The sequence below is a fragment of the Corythoichthys intestinalis genome, chromosome 8 (genome assembly GCF_030265065.1).
Source record: "Corythoichthys intestinalis isolate RoL2023-P3 chromosome 8, ASM3026506v1, whole genome shotgun sequence".
Classification (NCBI taxonomy): domain Eukaryota; kingdom Metazoa; phylum Chordata; class Actinopteri; order Syngnathiformes; family Syngnathidae; genus Corythoichthys; species Corythoichthys intestinalis.
Genome location: NC_080402.1, coordinates 2,341,643 through 2,360,604, shown reverse-complemented (window position 1 = coordinate 2,360,604; position 18,962 = coordinate 2,341,643). Strand labels below are relative to the sequence as shown.

General features: G+C 40.9%; 2 protein-coding genes across 2 annotated transcripts in view; both read left to right on the top strand.

The window, feature by feature from the left end:
- Positions 1-522: 522 nt before the first annotated feature.
- med28 (mediator complex subunit 28) lies at positions 523-3,338 on the top strand. The gene is made up of 4 exons (XM_057843220.1): positions 523-970; positions 1,062-1,128; positions 1,202-1,314; positions 1,609-3,338. Exons 1-4 carry the CDS (start codon positions 812-814, stop codon positions 1,816-1,818), a joined length of 549 nt encoding a protein of 182 aa, XP_057699203.1. The 5' UTR covers positions 523-811; the 3' UTR covers positions 1,819-3,338.
- A 379-nt stretch (positions 3,339-3,717) lies between these two features.
- Positions 3,718-18,962, top strand: part of klhl2 (kelch-like family member 2) — a 34,643-nt gene continuing 19,398 nt past the window's right edge. Inside the window, exons 1-2 of the mRNA XM_057844105.1 lie at positions 3,718-4,112; positions 17,381-17,503. Of these exons, the coding sequence (XP_057700088.1) occupies positions 4,045-4,112; positions 17,381-17,503 (191 nt within the window). The 5' untranslated portion in view covers positions 3,718-4,044. The remainder of the gene's footprint in view (positions 4,113-17,380; positions 17,504-18,962) is intronic.

The following is an 18,962-nucleotide window of genomic DNA, read 5'->3' as shown; positions in this document are numbered from 1 at the left end:
CATGGCAAAATCAATTTTGTCACATGGCAAAAAAATGCCACATGGAAAAATCAATTTTGCCAAATGACAAAAAAAATGCCACATGGCAAATACCACTTTTGGTTCTCGGCCCTGCTTGACTTCCTGTTGATTTTTGGGAATTCTTGGGTCACATCCTGTTAATTTAGGGACGTTTCTGGGTCCCTATTTTGGTTCAATTGTAGTTCACCTGTTCGTTTTGGGGGGCCATAACGCATCACCTCTTGTTGACTTTGAGGCATTCTTGGGTCACTTCCTGTTCATTTGGATCGCTTCAGTTAAATTCCAGATCATCTCTGTTGAGTTGTGGGTTTTTTCATGTCACTTCCTGTTAATTTTGGGGCATTCCTGGGTCACTTCCTGTTAATATACTTTCAATTCTAGGTCACCTGTTTTGGGGGCATTTGCGCATCACTTCCTGTTGACTTTGGGAGCATTCTTGGGTCACTTCCTGTTCATATGGGATTTTTTTCGTGTCACTTCCTGTTATCTTCGATTCAATTTCAGCTCCGTTTTTCCGGCATCTCGTTTTTGTATTTTTTACATTTTTCCTAGCAGTCGAAATCCATTGGACGTCTGTTGCCGACAATGGCATTGAAACACGATCTAAAATCTATTGCCGTCCGTGGCAGCCAATTATTGAATCGAATGAAGTTCAGTTAAAACTGACAGCAAACGCAGTAACCTCAGGCAAGCAACAGGTGGCGGTGATGCGCTTTTGGAGTTTGCAAACCACCGTTAGCTAATAGAAGAAGAAAAACCCGGAAGTGCTACTCTGTTTTGTTCGCCACCGATGGCGTCTTCAATGAGCGGCATGTTCCCCAGCCAACAGCCGCCGCCAGTTCACCCCGTCCCGGGCGCGAGCGGCTCGGTCCAGCCGGGCTTTCCCGTTCCGGCGAACCGTAGCACGGGAAACAACACGCTTGTGGACGAACTGGAGGCCTCCTTCGAGGTAGGGCGCCCGTTAGCCGTCAATGCTAACTGTTTTCGCTTGACTGACTTTACAAATACATATTTTTGAAATGTACAATTTCCCACTCAAGGCATGTTTCGCCTCGTTGGTAAGCCAAGACTACGTGAACGGAACTGACCAAGAGGAGATCCGAACAGGTCGGTGAACACCATTTTCTTCGTGGAATTGTGGCTTTTTCCATTAAAATGGGCATACTTTGTGATGGTTAAGGCGTGGACCAGTGCATCCAAAAGTTTCTGGACGTGGCCCGACAGACGGAATGCTTCTTCCTGCAGAAAAGGCTTCAGTTGTCAGTGCAGAAGCCGGAGCAGGTGGTCAAAGAGGTAGGTCGACCAGAGTCGCCCTAAAATCCAGCTCTTTTTAGATTAACCGTGCAAAATCTTGGTCAAATGACCACTTACAACATTGAAACTAAGGAAAGTCATCAAGAACATTGCTGCTGTTCGATCGGCTTGAACGTTTTTAGAAAAAAACTCATGGGCTGCCATTGACGGTGGTAGACGTCCAATCCATGTGGACTGGCATGTATTGGTTTCAAGTCTTAGATCGGCTTATTTCACAATGGAGTTTGGTTAGAAGTTTGACGACGGACTTTTCTTATTTTTTTGTGCGCGCAGGACGTTTCAGAGTTGCGCAACGAGCTCCAGAGGAAGGAGCTGCTGGTGCAGAAGCACCTGTCCAAACTTCACACGTGGCAACAAGTTCTGGACGAAGTCAGCGTGCAGCAGCAGCATCGCAAGGCCAGTGAGCTGCCCCCGCCCGGACCGCTGGCCTTCCTGGAGCAGGCGTCCGCCAGTTTGCCTCCTGCCCCGCTAAAGCCCACCTAGCCAATGACTCTCACTTCAAATGGACAACACTTCTACTAGTGACAAACTCATTGAAAATAATAAATTGTTGTGTATTTTGTACAACCCGGCTTGATTTTGGAGCGTTTTTGGCTAACTTATCCTGGGTTACATCATGTTAGCATTGTTCAACTGTTTGTTTTGGTTACTTCTTGTTCATTTTTGGGGCATTTACAAGTCACTTCCTGTTAATTTTGGGGCTTTTGCAAGTCACTCCCTGTTGATTTTGGGGAGTTTGGGGTCATTTCCTGTTGATTTTGGGGCATTTTCGGGTCACTTCCTGTTGACTCAGTGACATTTTGGCTTCACTTCCTGTACATATTGGGTAACTTCCTGTTTGTCTTGGTAACTTCTTGATTTAGGGGCATTTAGAGGTCACTTCCTGTTGACTTCTGTTGATTAATTGGCCACTTCCTGTTCATATTCGGTCACTTCCAATTGGTATAGTGGGGATATCAGGGTCACTTCCTGTGCATATTGGTTCATTTCCTGTTTATATTAGGAACCTCATTTTGGGGCAGTTGCGGGGAAGTTATTGGGCCACTTCCTGTTGGTTTTGGGGCTTTTACGGGTCATTTCCTGTTCATATTAGGTCACTTTCTATTGCTATGGGGGCATTTTGGGTTCACTTCCTGTACATATTGGGTAACTTCCTGTCTTTCTTGGTAACTTCCAGATTTAGGAGCATTTATAGGTCACTTCCTGTTGATTTGTTCACATTAACAGGTCACTTGTTGACGTCGAGGCATTAATGGGTCACTTCCTGTTGATTAACTGGTCACTTCCTGTTCATATTTGTCACTTCCTATTTATATAGTGGGGATTTCAGGGTCACTTCCTGTCGATTTTGGGAATTTACAGGTCACTTCCTATTTATTCAGGTAACTTCCTGTTGATTTTGGGGCATTAACTGGTCACTTCCTGTTGATATAGGGGGATTTCGGGTCACTTCCTGTTGACTCAGTGGCATTTCGGGTTCACTTCCTGTACATATTGGGTCCTTTTTCTCTTTATTTTGGTAACTTCCTGATGATTTGGGGGTATTTACCAGTCACTTCCTGTTTAATTTGGTAACTTCTTTATTTTGGGGGCATTTGCAGGTCACTTCCTGTTCATTTGGGGCATTAATTGGTCACTTTCTATTGATATGGGTCGATTTCAGGGTCACTTCCTGTTGACTCAGTGGCATTTCGGGTTAGTCAAAAAGACTGAATATTTAACTAATGGTCATTTTTCTCGGGAATCTTTTGTTGACTTGTGATATGGTGACCCTGGAACGAGTCTGCCTCCTCGCCTGGGTCTGTTGCTGTTTTGCCTTGCCGTTTGATCGCTGTCGACCTGAATAAATTGTCAACTTGTGTTTCGAAGCCTTTTTCCAGCTTTTAAAATGGAGTCAGTACAAAGGGTTAAGACTAAGGTGAATGCACAGCGTTTGGCCTCTTGGCCGGGTTGTCGGATTTCCGCCGGCCGGCCAGGGTCGTTGGAATTTTGGCTGACTTGTATGCAAAAAACTATATAGAACTTATGTACCCTTAGCGTCCTGGATTTTTTGATGAATAAATTGTGTGATTTGGGGTAAAAAAAAATGCAGGACAAGTAGCGTTTTTAGATGATACTTAATCTCTGAAACACGTTTTAGGGTGAATTGTCATTTTTAGGGTGTCAAAACGAAAGAGCCAGAGTCACATGAGAATTTTTGGTCGTTTTGGTGTATGAACGGTTTTGGCAGGGAGGAAACGCCATTTAAAAAAACTCATAGACGCTAGCTTTTGCATTACAGTACACGTTAAGCATAGCAACAAAGGGCATTCAAAACAAACAGTCATAGCGGTCCTCCACCCCGAGGTGGCGCTAAGCCTTCCTCGAGCGACTCCTCGTCGGCGCCGAGTACCCTCTTTGCCGACACGTTTCCTTGTTTGTGCGTCTGCTCCCAATGAAAAGAATGGAGGAAGGAGGAAAAAAATAACAAGTAGCTCCCATCGCCTTCTCCCACGCCAACACGCCAAGGGACAAGCGGGGAGAACGTTGAAAAAGGTCCCCTTTTAGTCTCCTTAGACGGTTAGCTTATCACGCGGCTGGCTAGCCGTTCGCTCCGCAGCTAGCCGGCTCGCCTCGGCATCCGTGTCCGCTCAGAGCGCCGCCGCGGTCGGACTCCGAGGGCAGCCGACCCCGCCGCCGCCCGCGACGACCGAGAAGCTCGGATATGGAATGGTGCATGCCGCCGGGCCAAGTGTGCTGCCATTGAATACAAGCGGAATCATGGACACGCATCCACTGTAAGTAGAGAGAGCCGGGTGAAAAAATAGGTAAAAACAGACGAGAATGTGTATGTTGACGTCTCCTGGTTAGCGTGATAGATGGTGCCGCATTATAAGACAGGCGTCGAAGCGTACTAGGGGAAGGAAGGTGGAGGTGACTACAGTCCTGTTGGAATGGAAGCATGATGTTGCCCGCATGTTTTCTTGTTAGTATGATTTTTTTAGGGCTCCCTGGTAGATGTAAGGACGTGCAAGGTTGGAGGAAATTAAGGTAACCGTAATGACAGCAGTTCTCCTGTTACTCGAGTTCTGTTGTGCAAGTGTCGACAAATGATGAGAAATTAAGCTCAGACTCATTGACTGCCATTGACGGAGGTCCCAGTCAAAATGGATTGGATGTCAATCGCCGTCAATGGCAGTGATGTCAGAAACTAAATTTTAAAAACTTTTAATCAAATTGTAAATAGAAGTCGACCGATATGGGATATTCTATGGCCGATGCCGATTTTTAAAAGATAAATTAAGCCAGTTCCCAATGTCTAAACCCGATTTTGCTAGCTAATATTTGAGGCTGACATGGTTGATTATGAACGGTAATAAAACACCCATTTCAGGTGATGCAGAATTACAATTAACAATGGTCACTACTCAATATTGATAAAAGTTCATTGTCCAATCAGTGAACATAACAGTTATCTTATTATATCGTGATTTCAGGCGATCTTGAAAAAAGTACCGATATATTAGCTGGCCAACATACAGTGCCCTCCATAATTATTTGGCACCCCTGGTTAAGATGTGTTTTTTAGCTTCTAATATTTTTTTTTTATTCAAATAATATGGGACCTTAATGGAAAAAAAGAGAAAAATCCAACCTTAAATACAAGTGCATTTATTCAGTGGGGGAAAAAATCCCACATAAAGAAATAATTATTTGACATCAAATAATGTGTGTCACAATTATTAGCACCCCTGGTGTTAAAGGGATCCTCTATTTTTAAGACAAGTAATTCTTAAAAGATAAATGTTAGTATGAGTTATAATAATTTGATATTAAAACCCCTCTTAATGTTTTTGTTTTAATGAAGTTTGTAAAATTATTTTAAGTGATAGGGCGCCATTCTTGTGACGTCGCAGTGCGTGACGTCACTGGTCCCATTGACGAAATTCCAGCGTGTCACTCGTTAGCTTTCCCAACATGTCGTCAGTTCTACCCTTCCTATTTGAACCAGATCTGAAAAGTGAAGAGCAGGAAAGCACTGTCGGCCGGTCACAAGACGAGATTCAGGGAAAAATGCGTGCAGCAAATACCTGATAAGACAAAAGTTGGGCAAAACTGGTGATGCGAGAGAGTCCTGTCGGGAACTCCGGTTGGGAGCGAGAGTGTATACTGTCCGGTTTTATTAGCAGATATTCAAGGTAAGTATATTGCGTTTTCAAACTTATCCCGATATAATTATGTTGATTGTTAGCATCCAGAGCTGTCGTGTGCTTACAGTACAGGCCAAAGAGCACACCTTGTGTAATCCATGTCTTGTACATTGTAACGCGTGGTAGCTAGGATACGTGTATAAAAGTACCAAAAAGGGGAGAAGCTTCCACTTATGGACATTTATTCACAAAAAATATTTCCACCTTGACCACTTTTCACTCGGGAGCTCAGCAGTACGCAAACACGCGTTCCCTGACGAACTCCCAACATTGTTGTAAGGGTCACTGTCGTCACTGTAGCGTACCATTGTGCTTTAAATATTTAGTATGATTTGGGGAAAACTCCCACGAAGAATAGTCAACAAAAAAGATAGCAATATTAATCCAAATCTGCGTTTTTTTACTCACTCGAAGATCCAGGAATTAGACCGATCCCATGGCAATGTCGTAGCTACGATCAGGCCGTCGATTCCACAAAATAGACGGATCCGAAAAGCCGCCGTGGGACCGACGAATAAAAAAAATGGACAGATCCGAAACCAATATTGCAGACGCGGTGGGACCGTCGGATCCAGAAAATAGACGGATCCCTTACTTGACTGAGGATCCAGGAAAAATGTTCGGGCGCCAGTTGTAATGCGTGGTGGGTAGGATATGTGCATACAGGGACCAAAAAGGGGGAGAAGCTTCCACTTATGCACATTTATTCAGTAAAAATAATAATTCCACCTTGACCACTCACTTCACTCCCCTTGTTTCCATTTGACTGGAAATTGCATCCAAAAGCAGCGCATCGTGGCATTTTACTTCGCGAGCTTAGGCTGCAACAGACCCGGCTGCAGAAAGAAATTGCAGGGGGGGGCATCACATTTTTTGGGGGGGGGCACACTTCTTCAACGTAAATTTAGCCTGAACAGTGGCGTTTTTACCCGTTATATTTTCTGATGATGGTGTCAGTCAGTGAAACTGCAGGAGGTGGCAGCGCTATCCCTTCATGTTGACTTTCGGCCGCGTCTTTGTCATGGCTTGAGTTCCGTTTTAGTTTCTTGAAAAAAACACAGATGTCCATTCCAATTTGAATTAGCAACGGAGGAGCCGTTCAATCGCCATTTCTGTAACCGGAGCACCGGCCACTGGGTACTGTGATTGGCTGGAAATTGCCTTCATTCGCTGCTCAGATTGGTTGAATTAATGACTACAGATCATGATAGGATGAATAAAGCAGTGTTTTTCAACCTTTTCTGAGTCACGGGACGTTTTTACGTTGGAAAAAATCTCGCGGCATACCACACCAAAATGTTCCAAAATTACTTTCTGTACAGTATATCTAATTATTTAAAATAATTTCTCAGTATTTATACTTACTCAGTGTGAAACTTGAGCCTGTTAAGATGAACACAAAGCCAACAAACTGGCAGGAATATTCTTCAACAGCTCTCAGTGCCTCGCTTTTTTTAATTTTTTTTTTTTTTTTTTTTGCAGTTAGGCTTGAAAAACTTGACAGAGGGACTTGAGCAATGTCTTTAAGCACATCAGGGCTGGTCATCTAGCTGACAATGGCTTTGCAGGCCAGTAGTATTAACGTCTCTGCCACAGTTTGGGACTTTTTGGATTTAGCAACAAAGTAACTGGCTTTCAGGGCTTTCTTATTTACCTTTGTAGTTTTTCTCAAAAAAGTTGCCCATTTCTCTGTTTTCACAAAGGCGAACAAAATACTTCTGAAGCGACGGGCATTCATTTGGAGACGACGTTTAAACTTGTATGGCGCTAGATAGCTGTTAGTTAGGCATGTGCCGGTTACCGGTTTCAAGGTATACCGTGGTATGAAAACGTCATGGTTTCAAAACCATTAAAATTTTCCCTCATACCGTAGTTAGGTATTAGCCATTTTTGAGGTCTCAAAAATGTAGTGAGAAATCAGTGGCTTGGAGTGGCAGTGCTCACCCATCCCCTTCCAGTTGTAGCTCTGTCCTGTGTCTGTCAGTGACACGACACCTGAGCTTTTCCCCCCGCAAAAATAGAAAAAGTTGCTAGTACAGGAGTACTTCGGCCAACAAAAAGAGACAGACGGCCGACGCTTAGAGGAAAAAGGTCAGGCGACGTGCAGTCAACACCTCCAACATGATTTTTACTTTACGTAGGCATCATCCGTCACTTTACACAAACTTTAGGGTGAGTAAACGCTGTCATGAACTTTTCCCACCAGCTACGAGAGTTCACTCAAGGTGGTTTAGTGTTTCTAGCGATGGTAAAACAAATGCTATACCGTAAGCTTGTCAACGAGGCAGGCAACGGGGCTAGTTAGCATGCCAAGACGGTTGACTAGTTTTCCCTCTACCATTAGCCAACTTTTGTAGTCTTCCGCCATTGTAGACATCTGCATATATTTTGGGAAAAAAAAGTCCTGAAGAATGGAAAAATGTTTAAAAATTTTTTTTTAACCCATACATCTCAAAATAACACATTTTAGAGCTATAATTGCAATACCGTGATACCGTGAAACCGCGGTGTTTTTGCTTAAGTTTATCGTACCGTCAAAAATCTCATACCGGCACATGCCTACTGCTAGTGTCGCGTTCAAGAACTGCTCGGATTTCTAGCCATCACCCACCTTGCGGTCCTCGATAATGTGTTGGAATAAAACACAGAGGGAGGATTGACGGTCGTCATATATGGATAAAATGGAAAGGACACTTTTGTGTATATCGACACTTGACTAGTCAAAGGATGAACAGTAGACGTGCTGGGGTCCACATTGTTGCGGAGAGCAAGGTGGCTGATGGCTAGAAATCCGAGCAGTTCTTAAACGTAACACGAGGTATGCCTCGCTCATTTGCACACAACCGAGAACTTTTTGCCTACTCCTTCCTTCCTACTGCAACTTTGCTCGACGGTGTTAAAAAAAAGCGACATTGGATAATTTCTCGCTGCACACCTGACGATCTCTCACGGCGGCGACACAATCGGTTGAAAAACACTGGAATAGAGGGCTCGTCCTATCCGTGTGGGTGTTTTTGGAACATTAAAAAAAATTAACAGTACAGTTTAATCGAGCTAGGGCGGGCACTAGAGCTGGGAATCTTTGGGCACCTAACGATTCGATTACGATTACGATTCAGATGGTCCGATTCGATTCTAAAACGATAATTGATGCACACCCCCCCCTTTTTTTTTTTTTTTTTTTTTAATATTTTGTACATTTGTTCCAAAATTGTTCAAAAATACTCTCAGGCTAAACCAAACTACTATTTCAATATCAAGTTAACATATAGCAGTAAACAAATATACAAAAATAACAGTAAATAAAAAACTCCAGTCCCCATTCTGTATCAGCAGCTTTAAACTACATTCAATTAATTTAATGTTGTGAATCAACCGTTAAAGTTGTTAAAATTGCTCCCGTTAATCCATAATTTCCCTTTTGTCAACTTTCGACATGTGAAAGTTTTAAAACTATTTTAAAGATAGATTCAAGTCAATATTTTACCGATTTAGGAGTATTTTAGATAAAAAGTTAATTAGGTTTGCTTGGAAGGTTCGCTACAACAGCCTTGCAGAGAAGTGTACTGCTTTAAGATGGCGGCCGTTTACTACGTCTGCATCTAGCTTTTTGTAGATGTGCTGCAAACGCTACCGCTACCGTAGTGCATCTAGTCTTATATAAATGATATCTACCGTAACATTATGTGGATGACGTACTTTTGTAGCAGCTTCAGGTATGTTGTTGTGTTTTTTTATCTCGTGGCATGAGTTGAGCTAGAGCCGTGAGTTGAGCATTGGCATTACCCGAGGGGCCGGGTAATGAGAAGCATGATGTTTAGCTACTCTCGCTCCGTTGCTCATTGACCGCGCGGCGCTGTACTTCCGCTTTACTTGGCATATTTCAATAATCGGAATTTGGATGTTTGTGAATCGTTCTCGAATCTTCCACGGCCGAATCGCGAATAATCTAAGAATCGGAAATTATGCACACCTCTAGCGGGCACAGCAGTCTCTCAGGGCGGGCACGGCCCCCTAATGCCCGCCCATGCTGCCGGGTCTGGGCAGCAATAAGCAATTGTTCAACACGCTACACATTTGGAAAGATGCCAATGACGTCATCACTGCGAGCCTGCAAACCATGACGCCAATTAACGATCAAAATATGGACTAAATATTATAAAATATTACCACTGATTTAACATTTTATGTGTTTCTAACAACATATTTTAGTATAAGAGAACAATTGTGGTTTATTAGAACCTACATGTATTTAAGTTAGAGGATCACTTTAATACTTTGTACAACCCCCTTTTGCCAACAAAACAAGGTCTGGGGACTGAGATGGGCATGGGAGGAGCTTGATTTTGTGTCTGGTGAACCATTTCTGTGCAGATTTGGCCATATGTTTAGGGTCATTGTCTTGGTGAGAGACCCAGTGACGACCCATCTTCAGCTTTCGGGCAGAGGGCAACAGATTTTGATTTAAAATGTCCTGGTATTTCAAAGCATTCATGATGCCATGCACCCTAACTATGGAGGTAGATTTGTGTCTTTATTATTCAATCAAAAAAAAAAGTTGCTTTGATCAAATAAAAAGTTGCTTCAATCAAAATATATATTTTCAATCGAAGAAAACGTCACTTCAATCAAAAAAAATGTGTTTGAATACAAAAATATATTTGAAACTCAAAAAAATATGTTTGAAAACTATTTTTCTTTGATTGAATTTTATTTTTTTGATTAAAGTCAAGTTTTTTTTGATTGAAACACCATTTTTGATTGAAGTCATGTAATTTTGCGTTTGGATCACATTTTGGCTAGGACATTTGTGTCTTTATTATTCAATCAAAAAATAAATTGCTTCAGACAAAAAAATATATATTTTCGAAAGAAAAATCACTTCAATCATTTTTTTTTTAATCAATCGTAGAAAAAAAAGGTTTGAATGTGAAAAAATATTTGAGACTCAGAAATTCGCATTTGAAAACTATTTTTCATTCAAACTGTTTTCTTTGATTGAAGCAATCCTTTTTGTGTTTGAGCCACATTAGGGGTAGGACATTTGTGTCAAAATCATTCAATCGCAATAAAAGTTGCTTTAATCAAAAAACTATTTTTAATCAAAGAAAAAAATCATTTGCAAAAACTTTTTTTTTTAAATATATTTTTTATTTGAAATATATATATTTTTTTATTGACGTGTCACTTTTTTTGAAAAGCAAAAATTTTTAAACTTTTTTTTTTTTCAAAGTGGAAAAAGTTTTGAACACACTTTTTTTTTTTTTTTGAAGTGGAAAAAGTTTTGAAGGCACTTTTTTTCGATTGAATCATTTTGACACAAAGATTCAACTTCAACGCTAGTTCCGGTGTGTTTGATTGGCAGGTGGCTACGCCAATGACATAAAAGTATGAAGCAAGCATAATGGCCACCAGGGCTCCATCCAGCCATCGGAGTCTGTTGGAGTTTAAGCCGAATATAGGGCACCGGTACGGGCGTGTGACATCGGCATTTCACCGGAGTATGGTGCCCTGTTGCTTAATGTGATTTAACACGGCGAACTTCACCCGCTGCCCTGACGTGACGGTTGGCAATTGGTTCCAACCGGAGTGTCCGCGACGCGCCGGTACGGGAGTGGTCGGCGAGTGGCCCGACACTAGCCTGCCCAGTAAGCGAGTGGACTACCGGCGATTAGCCGGCGTCCACGCCGGCAGCCCCATCGCTTCAGCTTTGAATGAGTGCCGTGTCATTCGCGGGGCGTCCACTCGACAGCTGGCCTCCGCGCCTGGGGGGTGATATCGGGGTCCGACCAGTGTGCCACGACAGGGCACCGTACCGTTGCGGGTACTCCGGTGAAATGCCGATGTCACACGCCCGTACCGGTGCCCTATATTCGGCTTAGACTCCAACAGACTCCGATGGCTGGATGGAGCCCTGGTGGCCATTATGCGTGCTTCAGACTTTTATGTCATTGGCGTAGCCACCTGCCAATCAAACACACCGGAACTAGCGTTGAAGTTGAATCTTTGTGTCAAAATGATTCAATCGAAAAAAAGTGCCTTCAAAACTTTTTCCACTTCAAAAAAAAAAAAAAGTGTGTTCAAAACTTTTTCCACTTTGAAAAAAAAAAAGTTTAAAACTTTTTGCTTTTCAAAAAAAGTGACACGTCAATAAAATATATATATATTTCAAATAAAAAATATATTTAAAAAAAAAAGTTTTTGCAAATGGTTTTTTTCTTTGATTAAAAATCGTTTTTTGATTAAAGCAACTTTTATTGCGATTGAATGATTTTGACACAAATGTCCTACCCCTAACATGGCTCAAACACAAAAAGGATTGCTTCAATCAAAGAAAACAGTTTGAATGAAAATAAAGTGTTCAAATGCGAATTTCTGAGTCTCAAATATTTTTTCACATTCAAACTTTTTTTTCTACGATTGAGTTTAAAAAAAAATTTGATTGAAGTGATTTTTCTTTTGAAAATATATATTTTTTTGTTTGAAGCAATTTATTTTTTGATTGAATAATAAAGACACAAATGTCCTAGCCAAAATGTGGTCCAAACGGAAAATTACATGACTTCAATCAAAAATGGTGTTTCAATTAAAAAAAACTTGACTTTAATCAAAAAAATAAAATTCAATCAAAGAAAAATAGTTTTCAAATATATTTTTTTGCGTTTCAAATTTATTTTTGCATTCAAACACATTTTTTTTGATTGAAGTGACGTTTTCTTCGATTGAAAATATATATTTTGATTGAAGCAACTTTTTATTTGATCGAAGCAGCTTTTTTTTTGATTGAATAATAAAGACACAAATCTACCTCCATACCTAACAAGGTTCCCAGGGCCTTTGGAAGCGAAACAGCATCACTGACCCACCCCCATACTTCAGAGTGGGTATGAGGTGCTGTCTACACGCCAACACGCTGTTTGGGAGGCATGCACGGAGAAGAACTTTCCTCACTCACAATCATAAATGCAAACGTCTGGAGTTCGCCAAGCGGTATTGGGGCTTCAACTGGGACCGTGTGCTTTGGTCAGATGAGCCCAAGATTGAGCTTTTTGGCAGCAAACACTCTAAGTAGGTCTGGCGTGTCATGAAAGATGTATATTTTATGTTGTATAACTTTAGTTCCTATGTGAATATTATCTTCCTACTTGTTTTTTTGTGGTAGGAGGGTTTTGTGTTGAACACGGGGCCGTGTTGGTTATTGTTGCGTCCGCTGGGTTAAACGTGTTTAAATTGTGCCTCACCTGCTATATTGTCCGGGAAAGGGTTAATTCACTGTCAATCGGAAAGGGGTGTGGATTCGCATTTAAGCGGAAGCTGGGTCGGCGTGGCTGTCATTCACGTTCACGTTGCCGAAAGAAACACGCACCGCCGGTGAGTTTGCGCTCATTTGCTTGTGTTTGTATTATGTATTTGCACCTACTGCATTGCTTTTAGATGGCTTGGTGTTTCTTTTACGGTGATCGCTCGATGGCCTTAAAGTTTGTGTCCGCTGAGTTTTGACAGTTGATGACTAGCGTTGGGTTAGCGTAGCCACTGAGTCAATCTCATAGCGAATCAGCGAGCGGCGTGAGTCGCGCGGTGAGTCATGGGAGATGTAGTGCCGGGACAGCACTGTGTTGGTGCTTCGTAATCTGTTCACTTGTGTGAAAAAACTACATTTCCTCATACTGTTAGACGCCACTTCTTCCTAGTAATTTAAAGCATTGGTCAGCGTTCGTAACGTGAAATGTTTAATGATTCTACTACTTTGTGATTTCTTTGTGTCAATTGGAAACTATCAGTCAGAACGAACCAAATTCTCGTGTGGAGTCCCTCGAGGGTCAATTCTTGGACCACTCTTATTTAACATCTATATGCTTCCGTTAGCTCAGATAATGGAACAGTATGACATCTCCTATCACGCCTATGCAGATGACACACAACTGTACATTTCTGTGTCCCCAGATGATTATAGTCCCTTAGTCTCCCTGAGTAAATGCATTCGTCACATCAATGAATGGATGTGCCAGAATTTTCTCCAGTTAAATGTAGAGAAGACAGAGGTGATCATTTTTGGGCCAAAAAAGGAAAGGTCAAAGATAAGCAGCCAACTTAGCACAATGTCACTAACAGCTACAAATCAAGTCAGAAACCTTGGCGTAATTATTGACTCAGACCTAAAATTTGATAGCCATCTAAAGTCCGTCACTAAATCCGCTTATTACCACCTAAAAAAAAAACCAGAATTAAGGGGCTTCTGACTCAACAAGACATGGAAAAACTTATGCATGCATTCATTTTCAGCAGATTGGACTACTGCAACGGTATATTTACAGGTCTTGATAAAAAATCAGTCAGGAAGCTGCAGCTAGTACAGAATGCTGCAGCCAGAGTCCTCACAAATACAAGGAAGCTGGACCACATTACACGGGTTTTGAAATCGCTACACTGGCTTCCAGTGAGTCAAAGGATAGACTATAAAATACTACTGCTCGTCTACGAAACACTTAATGGCCTTGGACCAAAATACATGCTTGACTTGTTAGATTCCTATGAGACATCTAGACCCCTAAGGTCGTCTGGAACCGCTCTTCTGCATGTTCCAAGAACAAGAACCAAGCAGGGTGAGGCAGCATTTAGTTATTATGCTCCTCACCTCTGGAACAAGTTACCCGAACGTCTGAAGTATGCTCAAACTGTTAGCTCCTTTAAATCAGGGCTAAAAACGTTTTTGTTTGGCACTGCATATCCATAACTGTCTATATATTTCAACCTACCTGCCTTCTATTCCTCTTGTGCTTATCTCCATTGCTGATTTCAATGATTATTAGTAGTAGTAGTAGTTTTTGCTTTATTTTTATTTTTGTTTTATTTTTATTTATTTATTTTTATTCTGTGATTAAATGCGATCATTTGTCTTGGTTTTTACGTTGTGTTGATTTAAATGTGATTTTTATGGTCTTCATGTGATGTAAAGCACTTTGAATTGCCTTGTGTTGAATTGTGCTATATAAATAAATTTGCCTTGCCTTGCCTTGCCTTACTACCTTAATGAAATGATGGGAAAATGTGATTTTAAAATAATGCATAATATTTGGTTATTGCAATCTGAGCAACTTAATTGTGAATGAATTATATATATTATGCACAGTATTATTTATTCATTTATATATAAGAAGCTTTGTATATATTTGTATTTAGCATAATCATTATTTGAATATTTATACACATATATACATTCTTTGTTTGCATTTATAGGTTTATAACCTGCTTGGTGTTTGCTATTTACTACTCCAAAACAAATCAACAATAAAAAAACCAACAATATACTGTGAGCACAAACCGAGTTATCCAGTGTGTTCTCTTTCGGATCCCTTTTGGCGGGGAAAACGCTACAAAAATAGCGTAAACGGCCGAACAGTTATTATTATAGCAGAGAAGACGGCAGTAAATCAACAAAGACAAGTCAACTGTGCCCCGATCTACCACTCGAGAGATTTGATGGACTCAAAAAGTGGGTTACGATTGCATATTAGTTTGAAAATCGACCGGATCCACCGTAATTTTACACGAGTGACTTCCGGTCTGCCCGATCCTAGCTACCGGTAGTAGTATTGACGCAGGAGGGTCGCGTCTCCCGTCAAATAAGAAACTCTGCCGTTCTTTTCGCGCGCGTCGTGTTGAGCCGCTTCTGGGACGAGTCTAACACGCGGCCCACGACTGGTGTGCATTGGCTGATCGACTTTAACCCCCGCGTTTCACTGCGTTCTCGCGGCGGCCACGTTGTCGCGCCATTGACGTTTCTGGGTTATACTGTCCTACCGTGTTGGACCTCATTGTAGTAGAGAAGACGGAGTAAATATAATCTACACAATGAAACTGTAACCCGATTGACTCACAGCCTCGAAAAGTAAGGGTTACGTTACGTTAGAAACTCGTTCGGTACGCCTCGGTTCTGAACCGAGGAGCCCGAACCGAAACGGTTCAATACAAATACATGTACCGTTACACCCTTAGTAAATATTAGTAGGGCTGCAGCTATCGAATATTTTAGTATTCGATTAATCGATGGACTAGTTAGTTCGAATAATCGAGTAATCAGATAAGGAACATGAAAAATTAAAATACACAAACGGTATAATAAAAAAATAAATTAATAAAAATGAGGATCTATGTACAACAAAAGAACAATTGGCTAACTTACATAGAAAAAGTCCGCTAGTTTAAATGCTATAAAATGCTAAGTTTTTTTACAATGCTCTTAACAAATCGTTCAGACACATATCCCCACAAAAAAACGGCTAAAAATACCTAGAAACTAAATTATGAATGCATTAAAAAAAAACATTAGCTCAAACAAAAACTTAGCTTACGTTGGTCGTAACAGGGAGCAGTTGGATTCAGCCATGTGGAAAGAGGCAAATCAGAGGGCAACATATCCACCCAAATCAATAAAACTAAATGCAAACACTTTCAAAATAAACCATTACAACGCCACTTTGATTAAACGAATATTCGAAGCAAGAAAATTTAATTCGAATATTTTTTTTCTAATCGAATACTCGAGTTAATCGATTAGTCGTTGCAGCGCTAAATATTAGAGGTGTCGATCGGGTCCGATTACGTCATTTTCAAAGTATCGGAATCAGCAAAAAAATATCGGACATGCCTTTTTTTGATATATATATTTTTTAAACAAATCGTTTTCTAATTGTATTTAATGTTACAGACATAATATGTTACACTCATCCAGAGTCTTTAGTTTTGGCTTAAGGTAGGGTTATCAAATTTATCCCGATAATGGCGGTAATTAATTTTTAAAAAATTGTATCACGTTAAAATATTTAACGCAATTAATGCATGCGCTGCACGACCCACTCACGCATTGTCACGCTTAATCTGTAATGGCACCGTTTTACCTATATAGAGAGTTAAAAGGCAGCGTTAAATGAGTAGAGTGAATTTTGGCAGCCTTTGGGGCCTTTTTTTAATTGGCTAAAGCCTTACAATCCCTCTCCCTACGATTAGAAATGTCATGGGAAGCAATGTGGGGAAGCAAGGTCGTAGTTAATCTTTTTCTTAACACCCTATGTTATTTCCCAACGCAGACAAGATATATCAATTGGTAGCACTACGCACAGTCATGGTTCCACTTCCCATCATGCATTTGGGAATGGCTACAGTATCATTTACTGAAAGCTCAACAAATACACTAGATGGCAATATTTAGTCACAATATACAAAGTCACGTTTGTCCTTTAAGAATTACAAGTCCTTCTATCCGTGGATCCCTCTCCCAGAAAGAATGTTAATAATGTAAATGCCATCTTGAGGATTTATTGTCATAATAAACAAATACAGTACTTATGTACTGTATGTTGAATGTATATATTCGTCCGAGTTTTATTCATTTTTTTCTTAATGCATTGCCAAAATGTATATGATCGGGAAAAATTATCGGGAATGACTGGAATTGAATCGGGAGCAAAAAAAAGCAATCGGATCGGGAAGTATCGGGATCGGCAGATACTCAAACTAAAACGATCGGGATCGGATCGGGAGCAAAAAAACATGATCGGAACAACCCTAGTAAATATTCTTATTCTATTATTATATTTTAATCATTTAAAAAAAAAAGGGCGGGGATACTTTTTTTTCGTATAATTAAAAAACATTTTTAAAAAAATAGTCACCAAATGAAAGCCTAACAACAAAGATACAGTAACTATTCGCTTTTTCCATGTATTTTATGAATTTTTCGATATTAAAAGGATGGCTGCCGTTGCAAACCGACGGGACGTCTGTCGCCGTCAATGGCAGCCACTGCGTTAATATGACCCCTGACGTCGTTGACCTCTGAACCGTGTGGGTCGCAGGTGCACGCGGCTTTGTCCGCACGCTCTGGACAAAGAGGACGGCGGCGCCGAGAGACAGGGGGCGCTCACGCTCAACCCTCGACACATGAGGAAGGCCTTCAAAGTCATGAACGAGTTGCGCAGGTATTTTACTTACATTTTACATATTTCCTAATATAGACTGATGAGTAAACACACAATTTGATCTTCATTAATGGCATGGGGAGCCTATTGGATAATAATAGGGACACCTGTTGATCGATTGGTGGTATTACTACAGCAAATGGAAGCACAAAATGTAGCGAGTTGGTGCAGATTGGGCGCCTTCTGCTGGCCAAAATGTGCTGTACAGGTTACTCATGTGTGTTTATGTTAGTTATTTGAAATATTTACATCTATACAGTATATCATTTATGGGTCACTTCCTGTTGATAGCGCGTCTCTCCCTGTTAATTTGGGGGCATTTTGTTGTCACTTCCTGTTGATTTGGGGAGGGAGAGGGGTCATTTCAAAGTCAGTCCCTGTTGATATCGGGTCGCGTTGTGTTGATTCGGGCATTTTGGGGTCATGTCCTCTTGATAACAGGTCACTTCCTGTTGATTTGGGGGCATTTTTTTGTCACTTCCTGTTTAAGGGCTTTTCCTGTTGATGTCATGTCACTTCCTGTTGATTTGGGGGCATTTTGTCATCACTTCCTGTTTATATCTGCTCACTTCCTCTTTTTGGAGGGGGTGGGAGTGTTTCAGTGTCAGTTCCTCTGTATATTGGGTCACTGCGTATTGATTTGGGGGCATTTTGTTTTCACTTCCTATAGATATTAGGTCACTAACTTCTGGGTTTGTTTTTTTGGAGGGGCGGGATTTCAAAGTCGTTTCCTGTTCATATTGGATCACTTCCTGTTTTTTATTTTTTTATTTTTTATTTTTTATTTTTTTAAGTCTGTTCCTTTTAAAATTGTTTCACTTCCTGTAGATGTTGAGTCACTTCCTTTTGATTTGAGGGCATTTTGTTGTCACGTCCTGTAAGTATCGGGTCACTTCCTATTTTTGGAGGCATTTCAAAGTTACTTCCTGGTGATTATGGGTGACTTCCTGTTGATTCAGTGGCATTTTGTATTCACTTCCTGCAGATGTTGGGTCATTTCCTATTTTTGCAGCAGCGCCGAGAACCGAAAGTGGTATTTGCCATGTGGCAAAATTGCTCTTACCATGTGGTGCCTTTTTTTTTTTTTTTTTTTTTTTTTTTTTTGCCATTTGGCAAAATGGATTTTGCAATGTGGCATTTATTTTTCCATGTGGCAAAATGGATTTTACCATGTGGCAAAATTGATTTTACCATGTGGCATTTTTTGCCATGCGACAAAATGGCTTTTGCCATGTGGCATTTTTTTGCCATGTGGCAAAATGGATTTTGCCATGTGGCATATTTTTTTGCCATGCAGCAAAATGGCTTTTGCCATGTGGCACTTTTTTTTGCCATGCGGCAAAATGGATTTAGCCATGTTGCATTCTTTTTTGCAATGTGGCAAAAGGCATTCTGCAATGTGGCATTTTTTTTTGCCATGTGTCAAAATTGATTTTCCCATGTGGCGGTTTTTTTGCCA